The 25067-nt window shown below is 34.7% G+C and overlaps 4 protein-coding genes across 4 annotated transcripts; 2 read left to right on the top strand and 2 right to left on the bottom strand.

The window, feature by feature from the left end:
* Positions 1–211: 211 nt before the first annotated feature.
* Positions 212–2007, top strand: LOC111703855 (transcriptional repressor CTCF-like). The gene is made up of 2 exons (XM_023475924.1): positions 212–233; positions 1102–2007. Exons 1-2 carry the CDS (start codon positions 212–214, stop codon positions 1923–1925), a joined length of 846 nt encoding a protein of 281 aa, XP_023331692.1. The 3' UTR covers positions 1926–2007.
* Positions 2008–4650: 2643 nt separating this feature from the next.
* On the top strand, positions 4651–5466 carry LOC111703854 (uncharacterized). Its single transcript, XM_023475923.1, has one exon. The coding sequence runs from the start codon at positions 4651–4653 to the stop codon at positions 5464–5466; it is 816 nt and encodes a 271-aa protein (XP_023331691.1).
* Positions 5467–5635: 169 nt separating this feature from the next.
* LOC111703853 (DNA repair protein REV1) lies at positions 5636–11836 on the bottom strand. Its single transcript, XM_023475922.1, has 13 exons — positions 11638–11836; positions 11406–11543; positions 11204–11247; positions 10898–10977; positions 9918–10529; positions 9695–9766; positions 9179–9322; positions 8928–9060; positions 8477–8716; positions 7172–7276; positions 6867–6947; positions 5883–5970; positions 5636–5697 (listed from the first exon to the last, which is right to left on the bottom strand). The coding sequence occupies exons 1-13, from the start codon at positions 11774–11776 to the stop codon at positions 5636–5638; spliced, it is 1938 nt and encodes a 645-aa protein (XP_023331690.1). The 5' UTR covers positions 11777–11836.
* On the bottom strand, positions 11812–23933 carry LOC111703851 (peptidylprolyl isomerase domain and WD repeat-containing protein 1). The gene is made up of 20 exons (XM_023475921.1): positions 23742–23933; positions 22097–22238; positions 21067–21180; positions 20103–20182; positions 19621–19671; positions 18930–19004; positions 18584–18685; positions 18064–18127; positions 17656–17744; positions 17297–17363; positions 16678–16771; positions 16404–16540; positions 15985–16054; positions 14798–14849; positions 14641–14697; positions 14059–14191; positions 12873–12993; positions 12463–12532; positions 12180–12290; positions 11812–11961 (listed from the first exon to the last, which is right to left on the bottom strand). The coding sequence occupies exons 1-20, from the start codon at positions 23891–23893 to the stop codon at positions 11838–11840; spliced, it is 1905 nt and encodes a 634-aa protein (XP_023331689.1). The 5' UTR covers positions 23894–23933; the 3' UTR covers positions 11812–11837.
* Positions 23934–25067: the final 1134 nt, after the last annotated feature.

The following is a 25067-nucleotide window of genomic DNA, read 5'->3' as shown; positions in this document are numbered from 1 at the left end:
TTTTCCCTCAACAAAAGAGACTAAAAAAGAGTAAAGTGAGAGAAAAAAAGAGAGAAAAAATATCCCTGTGGGAAATGTGATTATGTGACAACTAAATCCGGTAATTTGAAGAGACATAATAGAAGTAAACATGAAGGAGTGAGGTATTCCTGGGATCAGTTTGAATACACGTTCACTCAAGCAGGAGGTTTGACCCAGGGTCAAACGACAAATGGTTAAGAACGCGACAAAGGGCAAAACGACAAAGGTTCAAAATGGAAAAGAATATTTTATGTATTTTTTCAAGGTCAGGAGATAGATTCATGCAATTTCTGGGCCGAGCGCTGCGGATAGGACATGCTTAGGGGGCTGAGTGATGCGGCTAGTAGTTAAAATTAACATAAACATGGCATAAAAATATGTATTGTTTCTGGGCGTAGAGTGAGGCTACTAGTTTTAATAAACATAAAAATAGTTCAAATTAGCCAAAAATAGTCGAGATGAAATTTTGCCCGTTTATCGCTCTTTTTTGACCCTATGTAGAATGCCAACATTGGCTCTGGACTGACTTTTAGATTTAATATATGAGATGAAGGGTTTCTTGTTGTCAATTGTATCTATGCTTCTTTCAAATTTTTTCTTGGCGACTCTAACTGCTTTTTCGTAATCCTTCTCAGATTTTTTAAAATGCTTGAAATGCTCTTTAGTCCTTGTAAACATGTAAACCTTGTAGTGAGTTTGTTTAAGGTTAATACATTTTTTAACTGATTTCATTGTAGTTGACCCAGCTCATTTCCACGGATGTGGGTTTTAAAGTCATAATTATCGTCTTTGATACATTGGAGGTACCCTTAAACGCTTTGTTTGATCAATAATGGATTAGATATCAATATTTTTGTTTCAAAAAACTAATTATTTTCATTTGTGGGTTCTCTACAAACTTGCGCACTTTGTGGTTCAAAAACAATGCAGAAATGGAAAAGCTCGACATTATCTTCTATATTAAAGATCAGATGAAGGTTTCAAGGGTACCGATGTGAATCAGGCATGCCTCTAAGTTTAAATTTAGAGTCACTTGAAATTGCAACGACATTTTATTAATTCTCTTTTTTACTTTTTTAGGTGAAGTTGTCAATATTGAAGTAGATCTCCTTTTCTCTGAACAAAAGAGACTTAAAAAGAGGAAGCTGACAGATAAAAGAAATACAAGCTATCCCTGTGGAACATGTGATTATGCGGCAATAAAATCCAGTCATTTGAAGAAACATATTCAAAGTAAACATGAAGGAGTGAGATATCCTTGCGATCAATGTGAATACGCTGCCACTCAAGCAGGTAGTCTAAAGATACATATTGAAAGTAAACATGAAGGTGTGAGATATCCATGTTCTCATTGTGAATACGCTGCCACTCAAGCACGTGATCTGAAGTTACATATTGAATCTAAACATGAAGGAATAAGATATCCTTGTTCTCACTGTGAATACGCTGCTACTACAGCACGTAGTCTGAAGAAACATATTGAAAATAAACATGAAGGAGTGAGATATCCCTGTGATCAGTGTGAAAACGTTTATACTGATTCACAAATTCTGAAGCTACACATTGAATCTAAACATAAAGGAGTGAGATATTCCTGTGACCTGTGCAATTACGTGGCCAACAAAGCAAAAAATCTGAAGGTACACATGGAGACTAAGCATCAAGGGGTTAGATATCCCTGTGGCCAGTGTATGTATGCAGCAACTCATCCAAGTAATCTAAAGAAACACATTGAAAAAAAACATCAAGGTGTGAGATATCCTTGCGATCAGTGTGAATACGTTGCTGCTGAAGTAAATAGTCTGAAGTTGCACATTGAATCTAAACATGAAGGAATAAGATATCCTTGTTCTCACTGTGAATACGCGGCTACTAGAGTTAATAGTCTTAAAGAGACATATTGAAAATAAACATGAAGGAGTGAGATATCCCTGCGAACAATGTGAGTATGCTGCCATAACAGCAAGTAATCTGAAGTTGCACATTGAATCTAAACATGAAGGAATAAGATATCCTTGTTCTCACTGTGAATACGCGTCTATTAGAGTAGATAGTCTGAAGAGACATATTGAAAATAAACATGAAGAAGTGAGATATCCCTGCGAACAATGTGAGTATGCTGCCATAACAGCAAGTAATCTGAAGTTTCACATTGAATCTAAACATGAAGGAGTGAGATATCTGTGCGATCAATGTGAATTTTCTGCAACAAACCCATGTAGTCTGAGGAGACATACAAAAACTAAGCATGAAGGAGTGAGGTATCCCTGCGATCAGTGTGAATACCTTGCCACCCGATCTTGTTATTTAAAAGCACATCAAAAAAGGAATCATTAATGAAGAAGACGTTTGCATTTTAAACTTTAAAGTTTCTTTTTTCTCATTTATTTTGGTAATTTCAGAGGGGACGTCTCCAAATTTATACCAGGGAGATAGGGAATAAACGCATATTTTTGCAATCAATGTGATTAATATACAGCTAATACTCATGCTTCAAAGATTCTTATTCAGATATGGAAACTAATGTTAAAAGGAAGCATGAGAAAACCAAACAAATGGTCTGTGATACATAAAAATTTTATCATTTTAAAATCAACTTTTACTTTTGGTGTGCGAGCCAGTTCAGGGATATGCTTAAATATATTAGACAAGGCTTTCAGGGCACTTCATGCCCATCACCTTTTTTCAACGTTCAATTGTGGCTCTTTTGGTAAGCTTTTTCTCTTTAAAATATAAAACCATACCAAAATAAGTTCGCGGATTTCGTCAAATTTATTTTGTAGATTTTTAAAAAAATTTCAAAAATCAAAATTTTTTGGAGACAAATGTTTGAAATTCTAAGCATCTATACCATAACATTGGTATACCGGCCTCCGCGCTCAAGAACGGAAAACATGAATTGTGCAAACTTTTTAGAAATTCAGGGGATAATAGTATTCTAATTGGCGATTCTAAGCATCTATAACCCTTTCCTAAAAATTTGTAGCCGTTTTGTATTTTATTGGATACAAACAGACAAACGAACAAATAAACAGACATGCTAAATATATAGATAGATATTAGATAAAAAATTTATTTTATTCAGTGTAAACTGTAAATCATTGTTCGTAGTTCTAACTTTTTATTCATTTTAATTTAAAGCCTATTTAGAAATTTGTATAGTAACATGTATTGTACAGTGTAAACATTCCAGAAAGAATGGACGAAATTATGGAAGAAGATAAAGTTACCATCTCTACTGTAGAGGATCGCCCAGAAAACATTATAAATATAGAATCTCTAGGTAATCTGTCGAACAGTGACCACTCAATTTTATCTATCGACGTGATATTTAATCCGAAATTTAACTCATCGACTGAACTTATTGAAGATTGGAAAAATGGAGATGTCGAAGGTCTAAAAAATTTTCTACAAAGGGTTAATTGATATGAAGATCTGGATGGAAAGGATACCGAGGAGTGCTGGGATTTCTTTAAGGATAAAATTACTACAGGTATAAATTGTTTTATACCTAAAATAAGAAGACGCAAATCCAACAATCATCAGTGGATGACAAAACAGGTTAAACGTATTGTTAGGCAGAAACAAAGACACTACAATACATATCAAGCGGATAGGACTTGACAGAACTACGAAAATTATAAAAAAACAGAAAAGGCCTGTAAAAAAGCAGTTAGGTCGGCTAAAAGACGGTTTGAACAAAATATTGCAAAAAACGGAAACAAGAGACCCTTTAATTCATATATTAAGAGTAAAACAGCCTCCAGGGTTAATATTGGTCCTCTAAAAGTCGGTAATGAGATAGTTAGTGATAATCAAGGCATGGCGTCTATCCTGAATGACACTTTTAGCGGGGTTTTTACAGTTGAAGATCTCTCAAATATTCCCGTCTGTCCAACAGTATCACCACATTATAGTGTCTCAGATGTTTATTTTGATCCGGAAACAATAAAAAGAAAGATTCTTAATTTGAAAACCAGTTCCAGCTCAGGTCCCGATAAGATCTCGTCTCGTTTTCTACAAAACCATGTTGATAGTCTAATAGTCCCTCTCTCTATTATCTACACAAAATCACTGGAATCTGGAGTGGTCCCTCAGGATTGGCGGGATGCAAATGTCACACCTATTTTCAAAAAGGGTTCTAAGAATAGTCCCGAAAATTATCGTCCAGTGTCTCTTACCTCTATACCCTGCAAAATAATGGAGTCCTTAATGAAAGACGAAATACTGGATTTTCTGCTCCGCCAAAATTTGCTTAATAACACCCAACATGGGTTTCTGCCCAACAAATCTTGCACTACCAATCTTCTTCAATTTATGGAAAAGATGACAGATTTATTTGACAACAGCATCCCAGTAGATATTATATATTTGGATTTTAGTAAAGCATTTGATAAAGTACCTCATAAACGTCTGCTTGCAAAGATGAAATCTCTCGGAATTAAAGGCAGGTTACTTATTTGGATTGAGGCCTGGCTCACGAACAGAAAACAGAGAACAGTCCTAAATGGCACTTGTTCAAACTGGAGCAGTGTCATAAGTGGTGTCCCACAAGGATCAGTGCTTGGCCCTTTATTATTCGTAATATTTATAAATGACATTGATAATTGCACCAAAAATATATCGATTATGTTGAAGTTTGCTGACGATACTAAATTAGGGAATGTAGCCAGGGACTACGCAGATATTGAACATCTTCAGAAAACCATTGACGAACTTTTGGTTTGGGCTGATACATGGTGCATGTCATTTAATACTGCAAAATGTAAAGTACTTCATTTGGGCAGGAATAATAATAGACATGTCTATAATATGAATGGTATTGACCTACAGGCAGTTGAAACTGAACGCTATATTGGAGTCCTTATAAGCAGTAACTTGAAACCCTCACAACATTGTACTCAAGCAGCAATTAGGGCGTCTGCTATCTTGACACAAATCTCCAGAGCCTTTATGTACAGAGACAGAAAAACGTTTCTTAACCTATACAAGCGGTTTGTAAGATGCCATCTGGAATTTGCAGTCCCTGCCTGGTCCCCATGGCTAGCCCAAGACATTGAAGTTTTAGAGAAGGTCCAACGCAGAGCAGTGAATATGATTGTAGGATTGACCGGTAGGACATATGAGGACAAACTTTCCGAACTGAATTTGACCTCACTCTCTGACCGCAGGATAAAGTTTGACCTAGTGCAGACATACAAGATCCTAAATGGCATTGATCGAGTAAGCCCAGATATTTGGTTCAAAACTGTAGAACAAAACAATAGGCTCACAAGAATCACGTCCTACAGTAAGAATTTGGTTGCTGTACGTTCAAGGACAGATATCAGGAAAAATTTCTTCTCGAATAGAGTTGTCAACCTATGGAATAACCTACCGACAGATATAAAAGACTCAAGGACGGTTAAAATCTTCAAGAACAAATTAGAACCAATGAGATTCTAAATAATTTGCAATCAGGATCAGTGTTTTGGAAGCTGATTTTCGAGATGTAAGGACTGATGCTAACACTGTTCCGCGAGGACAAAACAGATATCTGCACTATGGACCAAGAGGCCCTCTGCAGATCAACATACAAGTACAAGTAAGTAAGTACAAAATACATATATATTATCTATACTAGAGTTATAGATCTACCCTTGGTTCCCAGTTTCTCTAGTCTACTAGATACCTCTCCTATACATATATATTATCTATACTAGAGTTATGCGTCTACCCTTGGTTCCCAGTTTCTCTTCTACAGTTCATAGGTTTCTTAAATGCTGGATTCATTTCATAACTTTTCTACATTGGTTTTTTTCTTAATAGTAAATCAATTATCTAAATATGTGAAATGATTTCAATTATAAAATTGTATGCACCTGCGAGCTGGTTTATAAACTGTTCAGTATCTGCCCAGGATGTAAACCTTATCCCATAGTTCACCTCAGCACTAACGGTCTTACGAACCTTAAAATAAAACAATGAAGAAGTGAAAGGAGGGGGGGGGGATATAATCAACTCTTTAAGTCATTTTTCAAATTTTTTGACAGCCTCGACTTTAAAGTGTTCCAACGCCTTTGGTTCTACTTCACCAACTAACTTAGGCATATAAACTTTAAAAACGCGCTTGTTTCTATAGTTTAAGCTTAAAAGCTCGATTTTTGCATTAGTGTGTGCACATCTTGGTTTGTAGTGGTGAGGGGGGGGGGGACATAATGGTTAGATTGGTTAGCCGGATTTGTTTTGACATGGCGAGTCTAAAAAAAAGATGAATCAAGAATATGCATTAATGCAGAGGTCAACATTTTTTGTTGTGAATCCCAGGATTAAGCAGTTTTTCGTATCTTTTGACTTCTGACAAAGACCTTTTTAATATCCAATGGTCCGGATACATTGACTAGAAAAACTAAAATTGAGGAATCAAGATCTAAAATCCGATCTTACACCGGATCAAAAATAAGTTGATATAGAATATGGATCCAGGATCTATTCGTGCAAGAACAGATCAAGGATAAGTTAATAAAGAATATGGATCCAGAATCTATTCCTGCAAGAACAGATCAAGAATAAGTTAATGAAGAATATGGATCCAGGGTCTATTCCTGCAAGAACAGATCAAGGATAAGTTAAGAAAGAATATGCATCCAGGATCTATTCCTGCAAGAACAGATCAAGGATAAGTTGATAAAGAATATGGATCCAGGATCTATTCCTCCAAGAAGAGATCAAGGGTAAGTTAATAAAGAATATGGATCCAGGATCTATTCCTGCAAGAACAGATCAAGGATAAGTTAATAAGGAGCGTATCAAGAGTAAGCAAACTTATTAAAGAGCCTTGTATAACACAAATATTTCTTGTTTACCTGATCCAGTTCAAGTTTTCTAGAGTCTATTCCTCGACAGAAGTTATAAAGTTGTGTTCCTGACTTGTTCCCTATCTCAGCCTTAAAAATAACAATAATGAAAACAGATTCTCCCGATCCGATTTACATTTTTATCCAAATACCAATAAATGTTCCCTAAAACTTTAAATTCAGTGATGAAAATAACAATGACTACAACATAATGTGTCTAAAAATTATGAACACCTATCATCCCCCTAAAAACAAAACAAAAACATAACATTTTTTTAACTTTGATATGAATAAAGTGTTTTTTAATCTCAGACCTGCAATTGTCCAAGAGTAAGTTTCTGAAGGTCTCCACAATTGTGAACTCCTAAACTAGAAAGTTTCTGCTCCATACTTCTTCCAACTCCAGGTAACTCAGTAACCTAGATATTGCTAAACATATAAAAAAAGGATTCCGGGGCTTCGTAAATTAAAAAAAAGAATTATCAATGAACTTTTTAGCGGTTTTTTTGTAATTGGAGGTCTTTAAAATTTTGAACATTCTTTAAAAAAATTTTTTTTTTAATTTTGACCGGCCATCCTTGGGCAAACATTTTAGCCGGATCGGTTCAGCTTACTTTTATGCTTATGTAAATACTATTTAGTTTAAGAATCTATGTTACGAGGTGTGTTTTATCCAACAAACAAACAAACACTTAATCATCATTCCGTAGAAGTCTAGTTGAGACCTCGTCAAAAATAGAATAGGAATTATAATGTAATTTCTTTATTTATTGGAGAATTTCCGTGATTAATAGCTAGTTGAGACCTCGTCAAAAATAGAATAAACTCTAAACTCTTGAACTTGTTTGACGGGGTACCTTGATTTGGTTCTGCTCAGTTACCGGCGGAAGACTGAGTTTTACCCAGCAGATTTTTTTATAATGCGATCAAACGCTAACAACGGGGTCAAAAATATGAACTTTCATTGTGTTTGGGGGAAAAAAATGAAGAAAAAAGGAAAAAGGGTGAAGGGAAGGGGGTACAGGAATGGGAAAAGGAAGAGAAAAAAGGAAAGAGGGATGGGAAAAGGGAAGGAGGGAAGGGAAAATGGTAGAGGGAAGAGAAAATGGGAAAGAGGGGAGGGAAAAGGGGAAAAAGGGAGGGAAGAGGGGCAAGAGGAAAGGGGGACGAGCAAAGGAGAAAGAGGAAAGAGCAAAGGAAAACGGGGGGAAGGGAAGTGAAAAGGAGAAAGAGAGAAAGGAAAAGAGGAAAGAGAGAAGGAAAAAGGGGGAAGAGAAATTTAACAAATAAACAGTATCAGAAATGCTTTAAAAAGAATCTAAGGGGAAACCTTGAAGCCTTTTTAAGGAATTAAAATGCTCCATTATACTACTAAAATTCAAAAATATTCTTTAAAGTTTGTGCGTGCTTCGGAAACTTGTAAAATACATCTGTTTATAAGTCTCGAAATTAAGGAAAATGTGATTCTGAAAAGGGAGGGGGGGGGGGCAAAAATATGAGTGTCACAAATAATGTACACTCCTGGTTTCCAACAATCACAGAAATTTTCCAATAAATAAATAAATTACATTATAATTCGGATTCTTGCTCAAACGCGCCTCTTGTATTTTCTTACTAACCTTGAGATCTGCAAGTAATTCTGTAACATTTTCCTCCTCCAGCAGATACTGACCGTCAGGTTTAGCTTTCTTTGTTGCCATCCTCGCCAGAAATATATTCTCTCCGAGTCCAACAGAACAGCAGCAACCTGTCCTCTCCTTGATCTCTTGACGTAGCTGTGACACAAACTGAACTGCGTCCATATTCAGGTTCTTGAGTAGCGGAGTCAGGTTTACAAACATCTCGTCACAGCTCACTGCCTGAATACATACAAATATAAAATGTATTCCTGCTAACCTCTAGAGGATTAAATAAGAATCAACCTCGCCCTTCCACTTCCTTAATATCAAGCTGAAACATGAACTAAACTAAGCATGGATTTACAAAACCGTCAATTGCTGTTCATTGGACTTTTTTTAAATCATGTGACTATTCTTCATCAACAACAAATGTTTGTAATATAATTACTACCTGGATATCCAGCGTATAACTAGATACAGTATCATATAGTATCCTGGATACAGACTCGTATCCTGGGAAATCGTAAGGAATAGTTTCTAGCTCAGGGCAAAGCTTCAAGGCAGGACCCAGAAACATACCGTTTCTACAGAAAAATAAAATTGACCAATAACAAGGGCTAATAGGGAAAAGGGGGAATAGAGGCCACCCCCCCCCCCCTCTCCTCTAGACACTGTTTTAAATTTAAAAATGTGAAATCTTACTTTATTCCTTTAAGTCTAGCTTCGTAGCTACAGCTGGCAATCTCTGAGAATGAACTTAGTCCGTCAACATTTTCGAGTTTTAAGGCCAGGGATCCAGGACTAGAATTATCTACTCCAGACCTCTTATTCAATTTCTCTTGGTACCTAAATGTACATGCAAATCAAATTTTAGCTTTTTAAAAATATAAAAATTATTATTAATGCGCTACTTTTCTGAATTAATCAAGGAGTAGTGTCAATATTTGACAAAGGACTTTAAAAATGTCAACAATAAAAAAGAAAACTTAACTTGGGGCAGTAGGTACGTCCTTCAGTACATAAATTTGACTTTTAACGTATCAAAGGACGTTTGAAAGGTAGAAACTCCGGGGCGGTTCATTCTATTGACATCTGTGCCATTAGTCATTACCTATATCAAAGTGCCTGTTTCAACTATACCTAGTTCTTAGGCCGCACCAATACACAAGATATTTATAAAACTCAAACACATTATTATGAAAAAACTATATTGTTTACCTTAAAAGTTCATTTCTCCTTGCTTCAGTAGCTATCCTATCCTCTTCTACTCCTCGGCTCGGCTTATTCCCTCTGAATTTATACAATATATCTTTCTTGAGGGACTGTCATTGTAATTTGAACGACTTTTAAGAGGGCCATGTCCGATTCACAACGGTACCCTTCAAAACTTTAAAACCCACTAACCTCTCCACCCTCCCAACACTAAAAACTTAACTATTACCTTGAATGTGTAACTGCAACTGGTTTCCCAACAAGATCTGGACGATTTCTCAAACCCACGGATACAAAGAAGCAATCCATATCAATATGCATTATTGTTTTCTTGATAGTTCCGGCGGAATCCCTCAGTCTATCCAGGTTAGCGCGGGCAGGGAAACTTCCAGAATGTTCCTCACGCAGACTAGTCACATACTCCTTAGCGTTGGACCCCATGCAGGAAATATGATGAAGTCGGGAGTTTTGGAAAAATTCTCCCAAAAACCTTGGATCTGAAGCGTCCTTAGCCAACCATCGGTCTTTTTCAGAACCTTTTTGAGGACTTGCCCTATTTTTTACAGGACTTGCCCCATTTTTTACAGGACTTGCCCCAGTTTTTACAGGACTAGGACCACTATTAGGATGACTGGTTGAGGTATTATGCAATCTTGGGGTGACAGGGTTATCAATTGTAGAATTGTGAAATTTATTTGAAGAATTTGAGTTTTCTTCATTAAAACTGTCCTCCGGTAGTTCATTATCAAACCTGAAGCTAGAAGAATCCCCAGTAGGTTCATGAGAGGAGTTTTCTTTACTGTCATTAACAACGGGCTTGAAGTTTATAATCTTCTGGTTCCTTTAAAATCAGCCAATGTCAATAAAAGGGAATTGTTTACTAATTCGTTTGGAAACAGGGGTGTATATTTTCCAGAATTTTCGATGAAAATTGGACATGAAAAAACAATTTTTTTAAAACATTCTTTTTGATACTTTTTACCCCAAAAATCATTTAATTTCGATTAAAAATCATTCTTTTCCCCAATTCAGAGAATAAAACACTTAAAAATAAAAATAACTTTAGCAGAAAAAAAATATTTTCTAAAGCGGGGGGGGGGAGGAAAGATTTTTCGAAAAAATATACCCCCTGTTTGGAGACTTAAAAAAAATGTGTGCCTGTAAGTATGATATTTTTTATAGAAAAAATGTTGCTAAAATATTTCTTGCCTGGACTGATGAGTAAATAAGAGGAATGGTTTGTAATCAAGGAGACGATTCTCTGATAAACAAGCAGTAATCCATTCAGGCTAAACAGGAAATAAAATAAGTTACTAAGATTGCTGATTCCTTGTCATTTATTCTTCACTTATGTTCTCGAACATCCAGAATAAAATAAAACCGAATATTAATCCGAATTTTTCTTGAAATGCTGGGGGGGGGGGGGGAATTGAACCATATGACTAAAGAAACAACAAATTAAATTATTACTGAATAAATATGAAATAAAATCTTTACTTTATTACATCTACTTACTTTGATAACTAGCTCATGACCTTTTAACTGCCGAATTTTCACGTCTGTTAAAGAATATCAATATAGATTTAGTTATTAACAATTTTGCTTTTTAATAAGTCTGAACATTAAAAAATGACAGACCATGACCATTGACCATCCATACAATTTAAATTCTTTTCCTTGCTAAAAGTAATGAAAACAATAATTGATCTTTTTATCCCTGGAAGATTTGAAGCTATGATATGAGTAGTTTTCTGTGAGTTGTAATAATGATGATAAACCCCTCCGTGCTTCATCATTATACGCTTTAACTCATCAGAACCAGGGGTAGTCCACCCATTCACAAATATACTCACACCTTACCAATACAATTAATTAATTAATTATTCTCCAGTATCAGGTTATATATACCCCTGAATTTGCATCCTTCGTATTTGTATCCTGTACCATACCTCTGAATATCCCGGCTTGTTTAGCAACCCCCTGGGCCTGCTCTGCAAACTGACCGACAAGCTTTGCCTTCTTTATCCCCATATAACCTCCGTGCCCGTTCCACACGTCCTCGGAACCCCGCTTCCGTTGGCCTCGCATCCTCACCGCCGGAATTTGAGGTTTTCTACATTACATCTGAAAGTATTAGAGGTACAAGTAGCTAGACAGTGTACGGGTTCCTCACCGTGATTGAAACCATGGATATGTCGTCGTACGGTTTGTCTGTTTTCGGGTGCGTCTTTGCATTCCCAATGTTTTGGACAACTTCCATCCCACGGACAACTCTGAACACAGCAGATCCCGTTGAAATAACATAAATTATTTTATTTATAGAAATTTTTGTCCAATTGTTTATAAAAAAATTTACTGACAGATTTTTAAGTTTTAGATTCTTCTAAAAGGGTCTTTTTTCTATTTTTTTCTATTGGCCATCAAGAAGAAATATCGTAGTTAAACAAAATTATAAGAGATGAATAAAATCAAGTTTGAGATCTACTGTTTCCTTCCAAAGACTGTGTGTTTATTATCTAACCAAGGTGTGGGACAGACTGTGATAAAGAACTGGGATCCGTTAGTATTAGGTCCAGCATTCGCCATACTCAGAGTATACGGTCTAAAAACAATAAAATTAGTTTATAGTGGATAAATGTAACAATTCCCCCCCTATTCCACTGTAAGGAACGTTATTATTATCATAATTATCATTACTATCATTACTATCATTACTATCATTATTGTCATTATTATCATTATTATCGTTATTTATCATTATAACAATCATTGACCTATCATGTCTAAGCTTGAGACTGAATTCATCCTCGAATTCTCCTCCCCAGATAGATTCTCCTCCAGTTCCTTAAAAACAAAACATTCATTTTATCATAAAAAAAATTAAAACTTGCTGCTTGTTTTTTTTTCTGTACAAAAACGTTCAATGAAAAAAATGAAATAATTCAAATGTTCGATTATCTGCGAGAAATATTTTTCACAAAATATCATTTATTTTTATAAACAGAATTAACAATTCAATGTTGCGCATTAATTATTTCAACTCTTTTGGTAGTTTTTGACCTCAAAATTAATTTTGTGTCGAAAATTACAGAACTAAAAATGCTCTAGAAAATCCAACATAGTTGGAGAGAAAACAAGTTTTAAAGTGAAGGAAGGGGGGGGGGGGAATTAGCCCCTGGATTACCTGTTCCGAGTGGGTCTCCTGTCTGTATCATGAACTGTTTTATAACTCTATGGAACACGTGACCGTTATAGTAACTATTCCGCGCGTGCACACAGAAATTTTCAATTGTCTTCGGACATTCCTGAACACGGGAGAATATTAATTAAATATTACTTAATTACTGTTAACCTTATTTCCATGCCTGTGCCCGCGATTTAAAAACTTCGGCTCGAGCCGTAATTCCTTAAACCCAACTTAAAGACCCAATCTTCGACCCAACTCTGACGACATAATGAGTAAGGCCCAATGAAAATAAATCCGACCTTGGTTGGTTTTAGTGGAGAATAAGGCTTAATGTTGCGTCTTGCTCTCATCAAAACTGGGAATGCGCCAATTCCTGCCATGAAAATCCGCCAAATAGAATATTAAACCGGTTTTTGAACTCCATTCCGTGGAAAATAAGATGCAGCTTGAATCCGAAAGCTCAAGCCGTAAATAAGGCCCAACGACAGCTTAGACTCGAGCCGTGTTTTCCCAATGTTTTTTAATCGCTGGCTCTGATTTACAACGGTACCTCTTAGTCCTATATCCGAATATCTATGAGGAAGTTATTGTCGTTTTTTATCTTGAACAGATTAAAATTCTCTCAATCCCTGTCTTTGTTAATATTTCATAAGTCACTTGAATAGAGACCACCAATTGAAAATTAACAATTTTTAAATAGAAAAACAAGGTTAACTTAATAACAGGATAACATGGATATCTCCCATTGTAGTGTGAATAGTCTACCTTAGGATATAGTTCTAGATGGATATCTCCCATTGTAGTGTGAATAGTCTACCTTAGGATATAGTTCTACATAGATATCTCCCATTGTAGTGTGAATAGTCTACCTTAGGATATAGTTCTACATGGATATCTCCCATTGTAGTACGAATAGTCTACCTTAGGATATAGTTCTACATGGATATCTCCCCTTGTAGTACGAATAGTCTACCTTAGGATATAGTTCTACATGGATATCTCCCATTGTAGTATGAATAGTCTACCTTAGGAAATAGTTCTACATGGATATCTCCTATTGTAGTATGAATAGTCTACCTTAGGATATAGTTCTACATGGAAATCTCCCATTGTAGTATGAATAGTCTACCTTAGGATATAGTTCTACATGGATATCTCCCATTGTAGTATACGAATAGTCTACCTTAGGATATAGTTCTACATGGATATCTCCCATTGTAGTATGAATAGTAGCACTGGTGTATAGTCTAGGAGTTCCCTTTTCTTCAGTAGCGGAGATAATATCCTCTTTACTTGGTTTCTCATTGAATACATCCCTTCACACCATAATCAATATTATTCTGGAGACGAACAATAGCGAGAATTTGTCACAATTTTTAGAATCAACAAAAAAAGACTTTTTCACTTAATGCTGCAAAATTTCAGCTATTTTCATTCTTCAATATACATAATTTTCTTGTCTTCGTATTTTTCTTGGTCATTTCAATAGAAGTCTACTTTTGTGGGAACTTGCGTGATTAGAAAAGGTCGAAAGTAAAGAATTTGGCCCGGAAAAAATGACGACATTTATCATTTTTAAAATAGTGTTTTACGAACACGGAGAACAAAAGAAACATTTAACTATAAAGACTATTTTCAACGATTGCCTAAAACTTTACTTTACACAACTTTAAACTTTCAATTAGACCTAGAATTCAATTACTAAAAAGTGGCAATCTATAAAAAAAAATCCAAAATCTGAAGATAAATGACATTTTGATTGTTCCTGTCGTTATCCACACTAGAGAGGTCACGAGGTGACCTGCAGCTGAACAGGTAGAATCTGTTCAGGTCAAACATTAAAAAAAAAATATTTTTTTTCCAAACTACCAGCTATTTTAAGTAATGACATTTTTTTTAAATAATCTTTTTTCAATGTATTCCTGTTTTTCTTGTAAGCTGCAACAACTAAAGTAGGATCCGTACCACGATCAACTGAAACAGGTATATATTATATTATAATATATATAGCTATTTTTAAAAAGCGTTGTGAAAATTCTTTGTTAAATAAAATGTGAAGTGGGTTTATAAAAAGAACGACGAAAGATAGATATGATTAGAGTAACAACAAAAGCGGATAACTTTAGGATTGATTAAAACCAGATAGATAAAATTAGGCTATACTAAACATGGGGTTAGCAAAAAAAGGACAAACTATTATCATTGATGAAGACAGAGCTGATCTCAAAGAATGCTTAAACCTAATATGTAACTGGGCCTCCAGATGGGGAATTCGTTTCAATGTTAATAAATGCAAGGTGATGAATATTGGAAAAAACCATCCAAAAGCAAATTATTACATGAATGGTGAAAAATTGGCAGACTCTGAGATGGAACGGGATATTAGTATGATAATAAGCAACAATTAAAAACCCTCTAAACAATGCTCTGAAGCAGATAGGAAAGCCAATGCTGTTCTTGGTATGATAACCAAAGCTTTTGAATGTAGGGACCAGCATGTTTCTATCAACCTCTGTAAGCAATAAGTTATACCCTAGCATGGTCACAACCACTTCAACATAATTCTCATGCTAGACTTGCATTGAGTTTCTGTTGGTATCAATGCTTATTTCCTCTTGCTGAATCGCAGATGAGCTGTTCTCTTCAGCAGCAACCAGATAATCTTCCCTGTATGTTTGTCTTCTAAGAGGAAGATAACCTCTCCTCCTCATACCTACTAATCTTGACACCACGAGTCTGGGACAATTCAGCATAAAGGTGAGGAGTAAAAGCTCTTAAACTTTGAGCTTCTGAACTTCGTCTGACAAATTTCATTAAGTCCTCTGTTGTGAGGACTTCGATGCCGACGGAAGCTGACTTGCTCCTTGATCTCCGGACAATCGGTTTGAGTTTTACACTACCTTTGAGGTGAGCCGAAGAAAGAGTTTATGCTTGCTCTTATGTTTGTAGCTAACTTGCCTGGACTCCTATGGTTAAATGAGCACACAGACGTTTATTCAATAGTTCATTGCCTGGTATATATTTTCATAATGGTCCCACCGTGACTGATGAGAATAAAGAAGTAAAAGATAGATAAAAAATATTAAACATTAGAGAAGAATATTTTTACCTAGGTTTGGATTATCACTGGCTTCCATCTCAACTGTTGTCGCTGTTCCAGTCAGGGACTTCGGTCGACCCTGTACATGACAATCAATCAATAAATGTCACACAATTAATCAAGCAAACTTTTGCCCTTCAATTACCATCAGAATAAAATGTTGTTTTCCTAATAATTTAGATATAATTTTAAAAAAGCATTTACTAAATCCTAACAACATAACAGAAAAATATAGAGAGTAAATAAAGGTTAAAACAGTTTTTTGATTTGTTAATTTTCTCAGCAGCACTTTTGTTGGTATTGTCAATATGAAAAACTTTGAAAACAGCGCATTTTTTTTATGAAATATTTTTAAGAATTAAAAATTTAGTTTTTGAAACACATTTGCCCATACCCAAAAATATTAATAATTCAATTAAATTATTGACCTGGAAGAGCGCTATGGCTAGAGGTCTGATGTGCTCCCTCTGCCCTAGAAGCCGAGACACTTTCTGTGTGGTGAGGTTAACAAACTTGATTCCCATCAGGGAGGAATATATGAGGAAATTTCCACTCTCATCATAGGCTAAACAAATCAAATCAATCAATGAATGTATTAATCAATCAATGCATGAAAAAATCAAGGGACACGTCTAGACTTAATTGTAAAAAAAACATCATTTCATCATCTTTTTTTAAACAGCTGAATAAGTAAGAACATACCCAGATTGTTGTACTTCATGCAAGGAAGTCTAGAGATTTCCTTTTCTATCGACATCTTTTTCCCAAACTCCATGGCAGGAAGGATTTGACTCACCTACAATAAATATGATTAGAAATTAGAATAAAATTTTTAAAAACCGGAACCCCGAATTGTTTTACTCTACAAAAATTCTTAGAAGAAGGACAAATGAACGTCTTCCACCCAATTTATCATTAGCATTTTTCATAACGACAATTTCTCTAGTGACCTCATGAAATGTCCAAAAACTTTCTGATCAAACCTAGCCTCTATAAATTATTTTCTGTTTCAGTCTACATTAGCATTCGTTTAAAAAGGCATTTTGGAAAATTTATTTAGAAAACTGCCAATTGTAAATATGTAAGTTTCGCAGCTTAGAAAATGTCCTCCTCGGAAAGTGGCTAACACAATTACAATATAAGAAACATGATTGCTGTGTCGAATGATAATACAACATCAGAATTAAACACTTCTAGAGCTAGAAAAACGACGGTATCTTCAACATTTTTGAGATTGTGCTTTCAAGGGTACAGTTGTAAATCGTGGATTGCCATCTTTGCATGAAGGGTCACTTGAAATTACGCTTACAGTCCCCTTTACCTGCTGTAGCTCGGAGTAGTTCTGTAAACTCTCATCGATAACACAGCTCAGCTTGCCGGTCAGAACTCTGAAACAATACAGTTCAGGTCAACAGAGCCAGAAACTTTTGATCTGAAGAAACGAGTTAAACTCGTTCGCATAGGGATCAAGTAACCCCACCGTCCATGACAGAGCGCATTAGTAATATGACCTCTTAGACATAATTGGGTCGAGTTCCCCAGAACTCGTTTAATAAAAGCAGTGCCTTAAACCCAATTTCTGGATATACTGAAAGATTTATGTATTAAAAAATCATTGAATTTCTTTATGAATAATTTCTACATGTTCTTTATAATACCCAGTTATATAAAATAAATTACCTAAATATTCGAATTTTTCTGTCTGCAGCAAATGTGGCGAAAACATCGTTACTCGGAGAAAGGGTCATGTTTAGAGGAACAGTTTTATTCTACACAAAATCGATTGAATTTTTTTTAGTACAAATATTATTTATTCCCATTGGGTATTCTTTGTAAGCTTAGAAAGACTAATTTGAGTGAAGATTTGCGCAACTGAAGCAATCTCTTAGTAGCACTAAATATATTTATTCACCAAGATGTTTGACTTTGATTACCTTGCCTTGGTCATTTTTCTCGGCTCAAAAGAAACTTTCAGCATCATAAAGCTGTTTTAGTCGTCGGAAATCATAAGATAAACCCTTTATAGTATCTTATTTTGATTATAAATTTATAAATAATTTTATAAATAATTTTTCAATCCAAATTTTCCTTGGCGAACTCATAAAGATCAGTTTCTACTTTCGACTCAAATCTAACATTACTCCCCCCACCCCTAATTAAAAAGCGATTTGTGCTCAGATCAAATTTCCACGATTCTTAAATTTAATCTCTCCCGCCAAAAAAATAATTGATTAGTAATGAGTTGAAAGGTGAACAAATTAAGTTTATCATTAACGATGCAGCCCTAAGAAAGTTTAGATCTTCGAACAGCCCTTGAAAGTTTAGATCTTCGAACAGCCTTTGAAAGTTTAAATCTTCGAACAGCCTTTGAAAGTAACAGCCTTTAGAAAGTTTAGATATTTCACTGAAGAATGATAAGGTTATTTTTGTCTGACAGTTATGGCCAAGGCAACAAAGAAGAAAGGTACTAAAATTGTTCTTCAGAGAAAAAAAATTTGAAATGAATTGAACTAATTCCAAAAAATTGACGAATTCTACTTCGTTTATAAGGAAAAGGTTGTGAATCATCGATATTAATCTTAAAATGTTCGCTCTATTAAAATAAGTTCAAGACTCAGTGTCTCCAACACGCTTTATCATCATTTGGTTTTGTCTTGTTCCTTCGTCCGCAGATATGACAATATCATGAATGTCTGAGTACAGGATTGTTCTGCACATTTGCAAATATCAAAATTGCACTAAATGACTTAATGAGAAAGGTTTACAATTGAAAACTTGAAAACTTAAAACAAATGTATATTTTTCTTGTCAATGATTTCTCAAATTCAGTTTTAGTAAAGTTATCTTTAATACTTACAAGTTACTATGGATGCATATAAAGATTAATAAATGAGAAATTCAATATTCAATATATAAATGTTGAAAATGGCAATGCAATGATTGATATTTGTTCCCTGACAGGTTTCATGTGAATACTTTCCAGACTCTTCAATGGAGTTGATCCTCCTTTTCCGTCGTACACGTGGATTCTAATCAATCAATCAATCAATCAATCAATCAATCAATCAATCAATCAACCTTTCTTTTCCGTCAAACACATGGATTTACTTAAAACAATCTATCAAGCAATCATCGTTTGCATTAGCACACATGAATGTAAATCAATTAATCATAGTTTTCCATAGTACACGCGAAATTTAATCAATCAATCAATACTCTATTTCCGTCGTGCACGAGGATTCTAATAAATTTATCAATCAATCTTCGTTTTCCGTAATAAACGATTTATCATAGTTTTCCGTAGTACACGTGGATTCTAATAAGTCAATCAAAAATGATTTCTCGTCAAACAAGTTAATCATGATCATTAAATCAACAAACCATCTATTCAAGTCTCTTATTTACCATCTTACATTCTTTACCTTCTATATTTTATTATTGATTCTCTTACATAACGATTCTAATCAATCAGACAATAACTACTCTTTACCATTGTGAAGGTGGATTCTAATCAACCAACCAACCAACCAACCAACCAACCAACCAACCAACCAACCAACCAACCAACCAACCAACCAACCAACCAACCAACCAACAAACCAACCAACCAACNCAACCAACCAACCAACCAACCCCCAATCTTACTTGTTTGATTCCATCTCAGCAACTGCTAGTTCAGGAATAGGATCACCAGCTCTAGTGCAGTACAGTGTTATGTTTTTAATTTCCTCAATTGTTTGGATATTGTTTAGTTTTAAACTTGATCTCTATTTCCAATGTGGGCATTTTAAAATATAAGGATCAATTTCAATTATCTGTGCTTGGTAAAACCATCACGGGGATATCTGGGAGGAAGTGAGTTTATCAGTAGATCTGTATAAGATGGAGATCAATGCTTGAACCTGAGATTCGGAACACTTCAGATTGAAGCTTCCAGAGAGGAGATAAAATTAACCAGCAAATTTTTCTCTTTCTTATTCTTTTCCTCAAAAATCTTAAATATCTTTTATTTTCCTCAATTTGAAAACTGTGGTCAAAAATCGAAAAACGGCCTGATCTATGTTCGAGACAAACTTGTAAATAATGCTAGAATCCTTATTATTAAATCATAGACAACACTGTCATCCCTGTGAATCCATGCAGCTGTCGAAGGAACGTAGCCCAGCTGGATTATATTGATCATATCAAAATTAACAATATCAAAAACCTAAAAGAAATAGTAAATATTACATCAAAAGGTTTAAGAAAGGGTCTAATAAAATTTTCATTATTTATGATATAGTTCAAAGACATAACTCACTTTTATTAAAACCAATTTCACAAAATTGTATATTCATATTTTGAAATAAAGAACGCTTCCATTACTTTGATGGGTTCACCGACATAGGGTCAAACGAAAAACGGGCAAAAATGCGACAAATGGTAAAACGACAAAGGGTCAAAATGAAAACCAATATTTTATGTATTATTTCAGGGTCAGGTTAGATTGAAACAATTTCTGGGCCAAACGCTGAGGCTAGGACAGGCTGGGGGGCCGAGCGCTGCGGCTACTTATTATAATGAACATGAAAATAGTTCGAATTAACCAAAAATAGTCAAAATGAAATTTTGCACGCTTGGCGCACTTTTTGATCCTTTGTCGTTTTACCCTTTGTCGCGTTTTTTACCATTTGTCGTTTACCCTATGTCGTTTGATCCTATGACATTTGATTCTAGGTCGTTGACCCTTTGTCGGTGAATCCTTTAATGTTTTCCCTACTTTATATTTATATTTTGAAGTAAAGAACGCTTCCATTACTTTAATGTTTTTCCTACTTTATATTTATATTTTGAAGTAATGAACGCTTCCATTACTTTAATGTTTTTCCTACTTCATATAAAATTTTGAAGAAAAGAACGCTTCCATTACTTTAATGTTTTTCCTACTTTATATTTATATTTTGAAGAAAAGAACGCTTCCATTACTTTAACGTTTTTCTTACTTATTATTTATATTTTAAAGTAAAGAACGCTTCCATTACTTTAATGTTTTTCCTACTTTATATAAAATTTTGAAATAAAGAACGCATCCATTACTATTATTTTTTTAACCTTGACAGCTTTATCTGCAGATACTGTACAGAGCAGGGTTCCCGTGGAGTTAACAGCAAGCTCCACAATTGGAGACAGATGGGCACGGAAATGTTTAACGAATTCTACTCCAACCTTAACAAATATATGTTAAACGAATTCACCTACCACATATTAATAGACAAATATATGTTTAACGAACTCTACTCCAACCTTAACAAATATATGTTAAACGAATTCACCTACCACATATTTATAGACAAATATATGTTTAACGCACTCTACTCAGGGGTGTTTATTCCTCTGTTATTACCTTTCATTGGGTTTGGAGGAAAAAATGAAGAAAAAAGGAAAAAGGAGGAAGGGAAGGGGAAAAGGGGTAAGAACGAAGGGAAAAGGGTTAACAGGGAAGTGAAAGTGGGGAACAGAGAGAGAAGGCAAAATAAAAATTAATTCTCTGCACTTAACTTTAAGTCGTGGATTTGAGGAAAAATATGATTCTAAAAAGGAAGAGGAGTATATGAGTTACAGATTAATATACACCCCTGAATCTCTAGTTCAACCTTAACAAATATGTGTTTAACAAACTCAACTACCATATTAACAATTATCTGTTTAACGACTTCTACTAACATCTTAACAAATATATGATTAACTAACTCTACTACCATCTTGACAAACATGTGATTAACTAACTCTACTACCATCTTGACAAACATGTGTTTAACGAACTCAACTACCATATTAACAAATATCTGTTTAACGATTTCTACTAACATCTTAACAAACATGTGATTAACTAACTCTACTACCATCTTGACAAACATGTGATTAACTAACTCTACTACCATCTTGACAAACATGTGTTTAACGAACTCTACTCCTATCAAACAATTATCTGTTTAACGATTTCTATTAACGTCTTAACAAATATATCTTTAACGAACTCCACTCAATTCCATATTAACAATTATATGCATAATTAAACTTAACTCCAATATATACGAAGATATAGCAAATAACTTCAAGTGAGAGGATTGACGCAGATTACCTCCAATTTCTTCCAGAACTTGATATGACCGTCCTGGCTGGCTGTGATGATAAAGTCTGTATGAGTGACTCTAACATGAGTAACTGTATCACGATGCATGAAACTCTTCTCATAGTTCTCACCACTCGGCAGGTTTTCTAAAAAAAATGAATAAAATATTATCGTTCAAAAGAGCTGAACTCGTTATTTCTCGTTGATAAAAAATTCAAACATTTAGTCAATGACACGATAAAAGAAACATGAGTGAAACAGTTTACATTTATCAAAAACAAAAATATATAAGAAAACTGCACAACGAAACGAAACTATACCAGAAACTAATAGCTCAAACTGTTCAAGTTTTTTCTCAGACGACTATATAAGGTTAGGAGGCCGGGCGCTGCGGCTACATGTCAAACTATACCCAATTTTACATCTTAAAAGCATGCACATAAATCATAGGAGAGGGGTCCTAATATCCTTTGATAGGAAATTAGCACCACAGAAAATATATTGAAAATAAATATTCCCACTTAATTTAATAAATTTAAGTCACTGGAGCGTAAATTTCAGTGTTTCGGATCCGGATCCGGTCGGATCCGTATCATTTGGTCGGATCCGGATCCGTATCAGTTCAGATCCAATATTTTTCAGATTAGAACTCCTAAATCTTGATGATACATATAAACTAGGTGTTCTATCTTTTATGCATAAATACTTTTATGAAAACCTTCCAGCTTCCTTCCAGGATATGTTTAATTCTTTAGCTGAACCAAATAGAACGAAATCATATAAACTTGAACGAGTTCTCTTTAAACCCCTAGAATGTTTTCCCTCTGATTTATTTCCAAAAATATGGAATTCGATTGAATTAGAGCTGAAAGAAACTAAATCTGCAAAATCGTTTAAAAGAAAAGTCGCCAAGATCTCTTTAGATAGTTATGCAAATTATATCTGTAAAAAAAAAACTGTGTATCATGTGGATAAACTTAGTCCTTACTATCTTCATCACCCTGTAGTTCATAAAAATGATTTTAATAACTTATGTTACCCTCTGTTCCAACCCTTACGCTGAGTATCCTCCCTTTCCCTTATACTCACTCACCTCCTCCTTACCATTTTCCTGATTTATCATCATTCTTATGTTTAAAATGTACAATGTACATTGTTTTTATCTGCAATTCTCATTCGTTTATAGTGGGCCAACCAATTAAAACAACCTACTCTGGTTAGGTGGGTCCAAACTATATAGTAAATTGTGATTTTTTTATTTGCATTATCTCGTGCTTTGTAGTTGAATAAAATATGAATATGAATGAACAGATAAATGAACAAAGAGATTTATTATATAGATTTAAATTGTACTTCTACTCCTCACACATTTTTCAATACAGAAACTTTTACGAGCCTTAAATTATTTTCTGGACCTTTGTCCTCTTTTTCATCTCATAGAATTTAAGTTTAAGTTGAATTTTTCATTTTCAAAAATGTCTTTTTCTATCTATTGTTTAAATACAAATTATTACTAACATAACAGTATAATAAAATGTCGATTTTTAGAAACAATGCTTTTTCCTGCTAGTTTTGTTTGAAGGATCGAGATAAAGTATAGTATAACATGCAAGGTAATTGGACTGTATGTGGTACCTTTAAAGCTTTTTATACTTAGACTACCTCATATTCCAGTACTCTTTTCTTCTTGAGGGGCGCTGCGTCCTGAATACTTGGTCCCACCATATCATCTTCACTCGACTCCTCTTCCTCCTCCTCAGCTTCACGCTTCTCACCTCGAGGACTCAACTCATCAGCTGAAGGCATCTTGATATCTTCAATAAAAATGGAAATCAGTAAAAATATCTAAATTAAATCCTACAGAAGCTTATTTCACATTTCAAACAGTACACTGCATTTCGTTCTAATTCTCTTAGCCCCTGGCCCTTAAAGACTATACAAACTTATTAAGGGGCTTGGTTTTTCTTGAATATTACAAAATCTAAAGAAATAATGCATAAATTGAATAATTTTGGAAAAGAAAATTTAATTGCGGAACAAAAACAACAAGCGCGCACCCGGGAAATAATGCCAGGTGGTGCTATTTAAATGCTGGCGCGTCCTCAGAGTCGTCTTTGTTTGAATGAGCGTTTGCCAGATTTGAAATAAAAAAAGGAGAAAGAGAAAAATTTGAAATAATTCGTTACCTGCGAAGTAGCGATAGTTTATCCATGGCTTATCCTCCCCCTGAAGTTTTAATCATTTCAACAAATTGATAGAAATAAAAAGCAAATTTTTAAATAATTAAACCATTGTCGTATTCGAGACATTGACACGTAATTTGCTTTTTTTTTCAAGATCAGAATACATTGAAAACATTGAACCATCGTCAAGAATAACATTGCTTTTTATGTGTGATGTCTAACATTTTGTTGAAATGGTTTGGTGGAGGGGAGCTAAAAAACTGTCGCTGGGGTGATGAACTATAAATGTACGACACCCACATAACCGAAAATCTGCGCGCTATTTAACGAGAAAATTGCAAAATATAATTTTTTTGAGGACAGATCTGTAACGCTCAAGTAATGACCAAATTTATCATTTAAACACGTAAACTCCAATGTTGTGGCATGGAAGACCGTGCGGCTGTGGAATATGGTTGCCGGAAGACAAAAAAAAAGCTAATATTTAGTATGGATCAAGGGGAAAATGCTGATGGCTTATGGCGTCTGCCTTCCCAGCTCGGTAATTCAAGCGACGAAGGCTTGAGTTTGGAGGCAATAGAGTCATTGCACCGCCGTTTTGTAATCTTTCTTGTTATTACAATCTTGATTCAGCCGTTTGATCAGCCATAGTAATTAAATACCGTTTAACACTAAATGTTTCCAAAACAAAGTTTATGATATTTAGGAATAAAAATATCCTAGATCTATCTCTGTATACGCCCTTGTCCCCCGTCTAAACAATTATATTCATTGTTTTAAAATTATCCTTCATCTAG

This window comes from Eurytemora carolleeae, unplaced genomic scaffold, assembly GCF_000591075.1.
Source record: "Eurytemora carolleeae unplaced genomic scaffold, Eaff_2.0 scaffold555, whole genome shotgun sequence".
Lineage (NCBI taxonomy): Eukaryota > Metazoa > Arthropoda > Copepoda > Calanoida > Temoridae > Eurytemora > Eurytemora carolleeae.
The sequence above is the reverse complement of the archived record's forward strand: the minus strand, read 5'-3'. Positions and strand labels throughout refer to the sequence as shown.

Excerpts from the sequence above, each read along its gene's own strand:
- LOC111703853 (XM_023475922.1), bottom strand. The coding sequence starts at position 11,776 with ATGCGAGGCCAACGGAAGCGGGGTTCCGAGGACGTGTGGAACGGGCAC. Across the intron at positions 8,717-8,927 it reads GTTATACGCTGGATATCCAG|GCAGTGAGCTGTGACGAGAT; the intron begins GTAGTAATTATA and ends GTATGTATTCAG. Across the intron at positions 5,698-5,882 it reads GTTTATAAACCAGCTCGCAG|GAGAGGTATCTAGTAGACTA; the intron begins GTGCATACAATT and ends ATATATGTATAG.
- LOC111703855 (XM_023475924.1), top strand. The coding sequence starts at position 212 with ATGGTTAAGAACGCGACAAAGG. Across the intron at positions 234-1,101 it reads GGTTAAGAACGCGACAAAGG|GTGAAGTTGTCAATATTGAA; the intron begins GCAAAACGACAA and ends TTACTTTTTTAG.
- LOC111703851 (XM_023475921.1), bottom strand. The coding sequence starts at position 23,893 with ATGCCTTCAGCTGATGAGTTGAGTCCTCGAGGTGAGAAGCGTGAAGCT. Across the intron at positions 19,672-20,102 it reads ACAGCTGCATGGATTCACAG|AGCTGGTGATCCTATTCCTG; the intron begins GGATGACAGTGT and ends GTACTGCACTAG. Across the intron at positions 16,541-16,677 it reads CATGAAGTACAACAATCTGG|CCTATGATGAGAGTGGAAAT; the intron begins GTATGTTCTTAC and ends TGATTTGTTTAG.
- LOC111703854 (XM_023475923.1), top strand. The coding sequence starts at position 4,651 with ATGTTGAAGTTTGCTGACGATACTAAATTAGGGAATGTAGCCAGGGAC.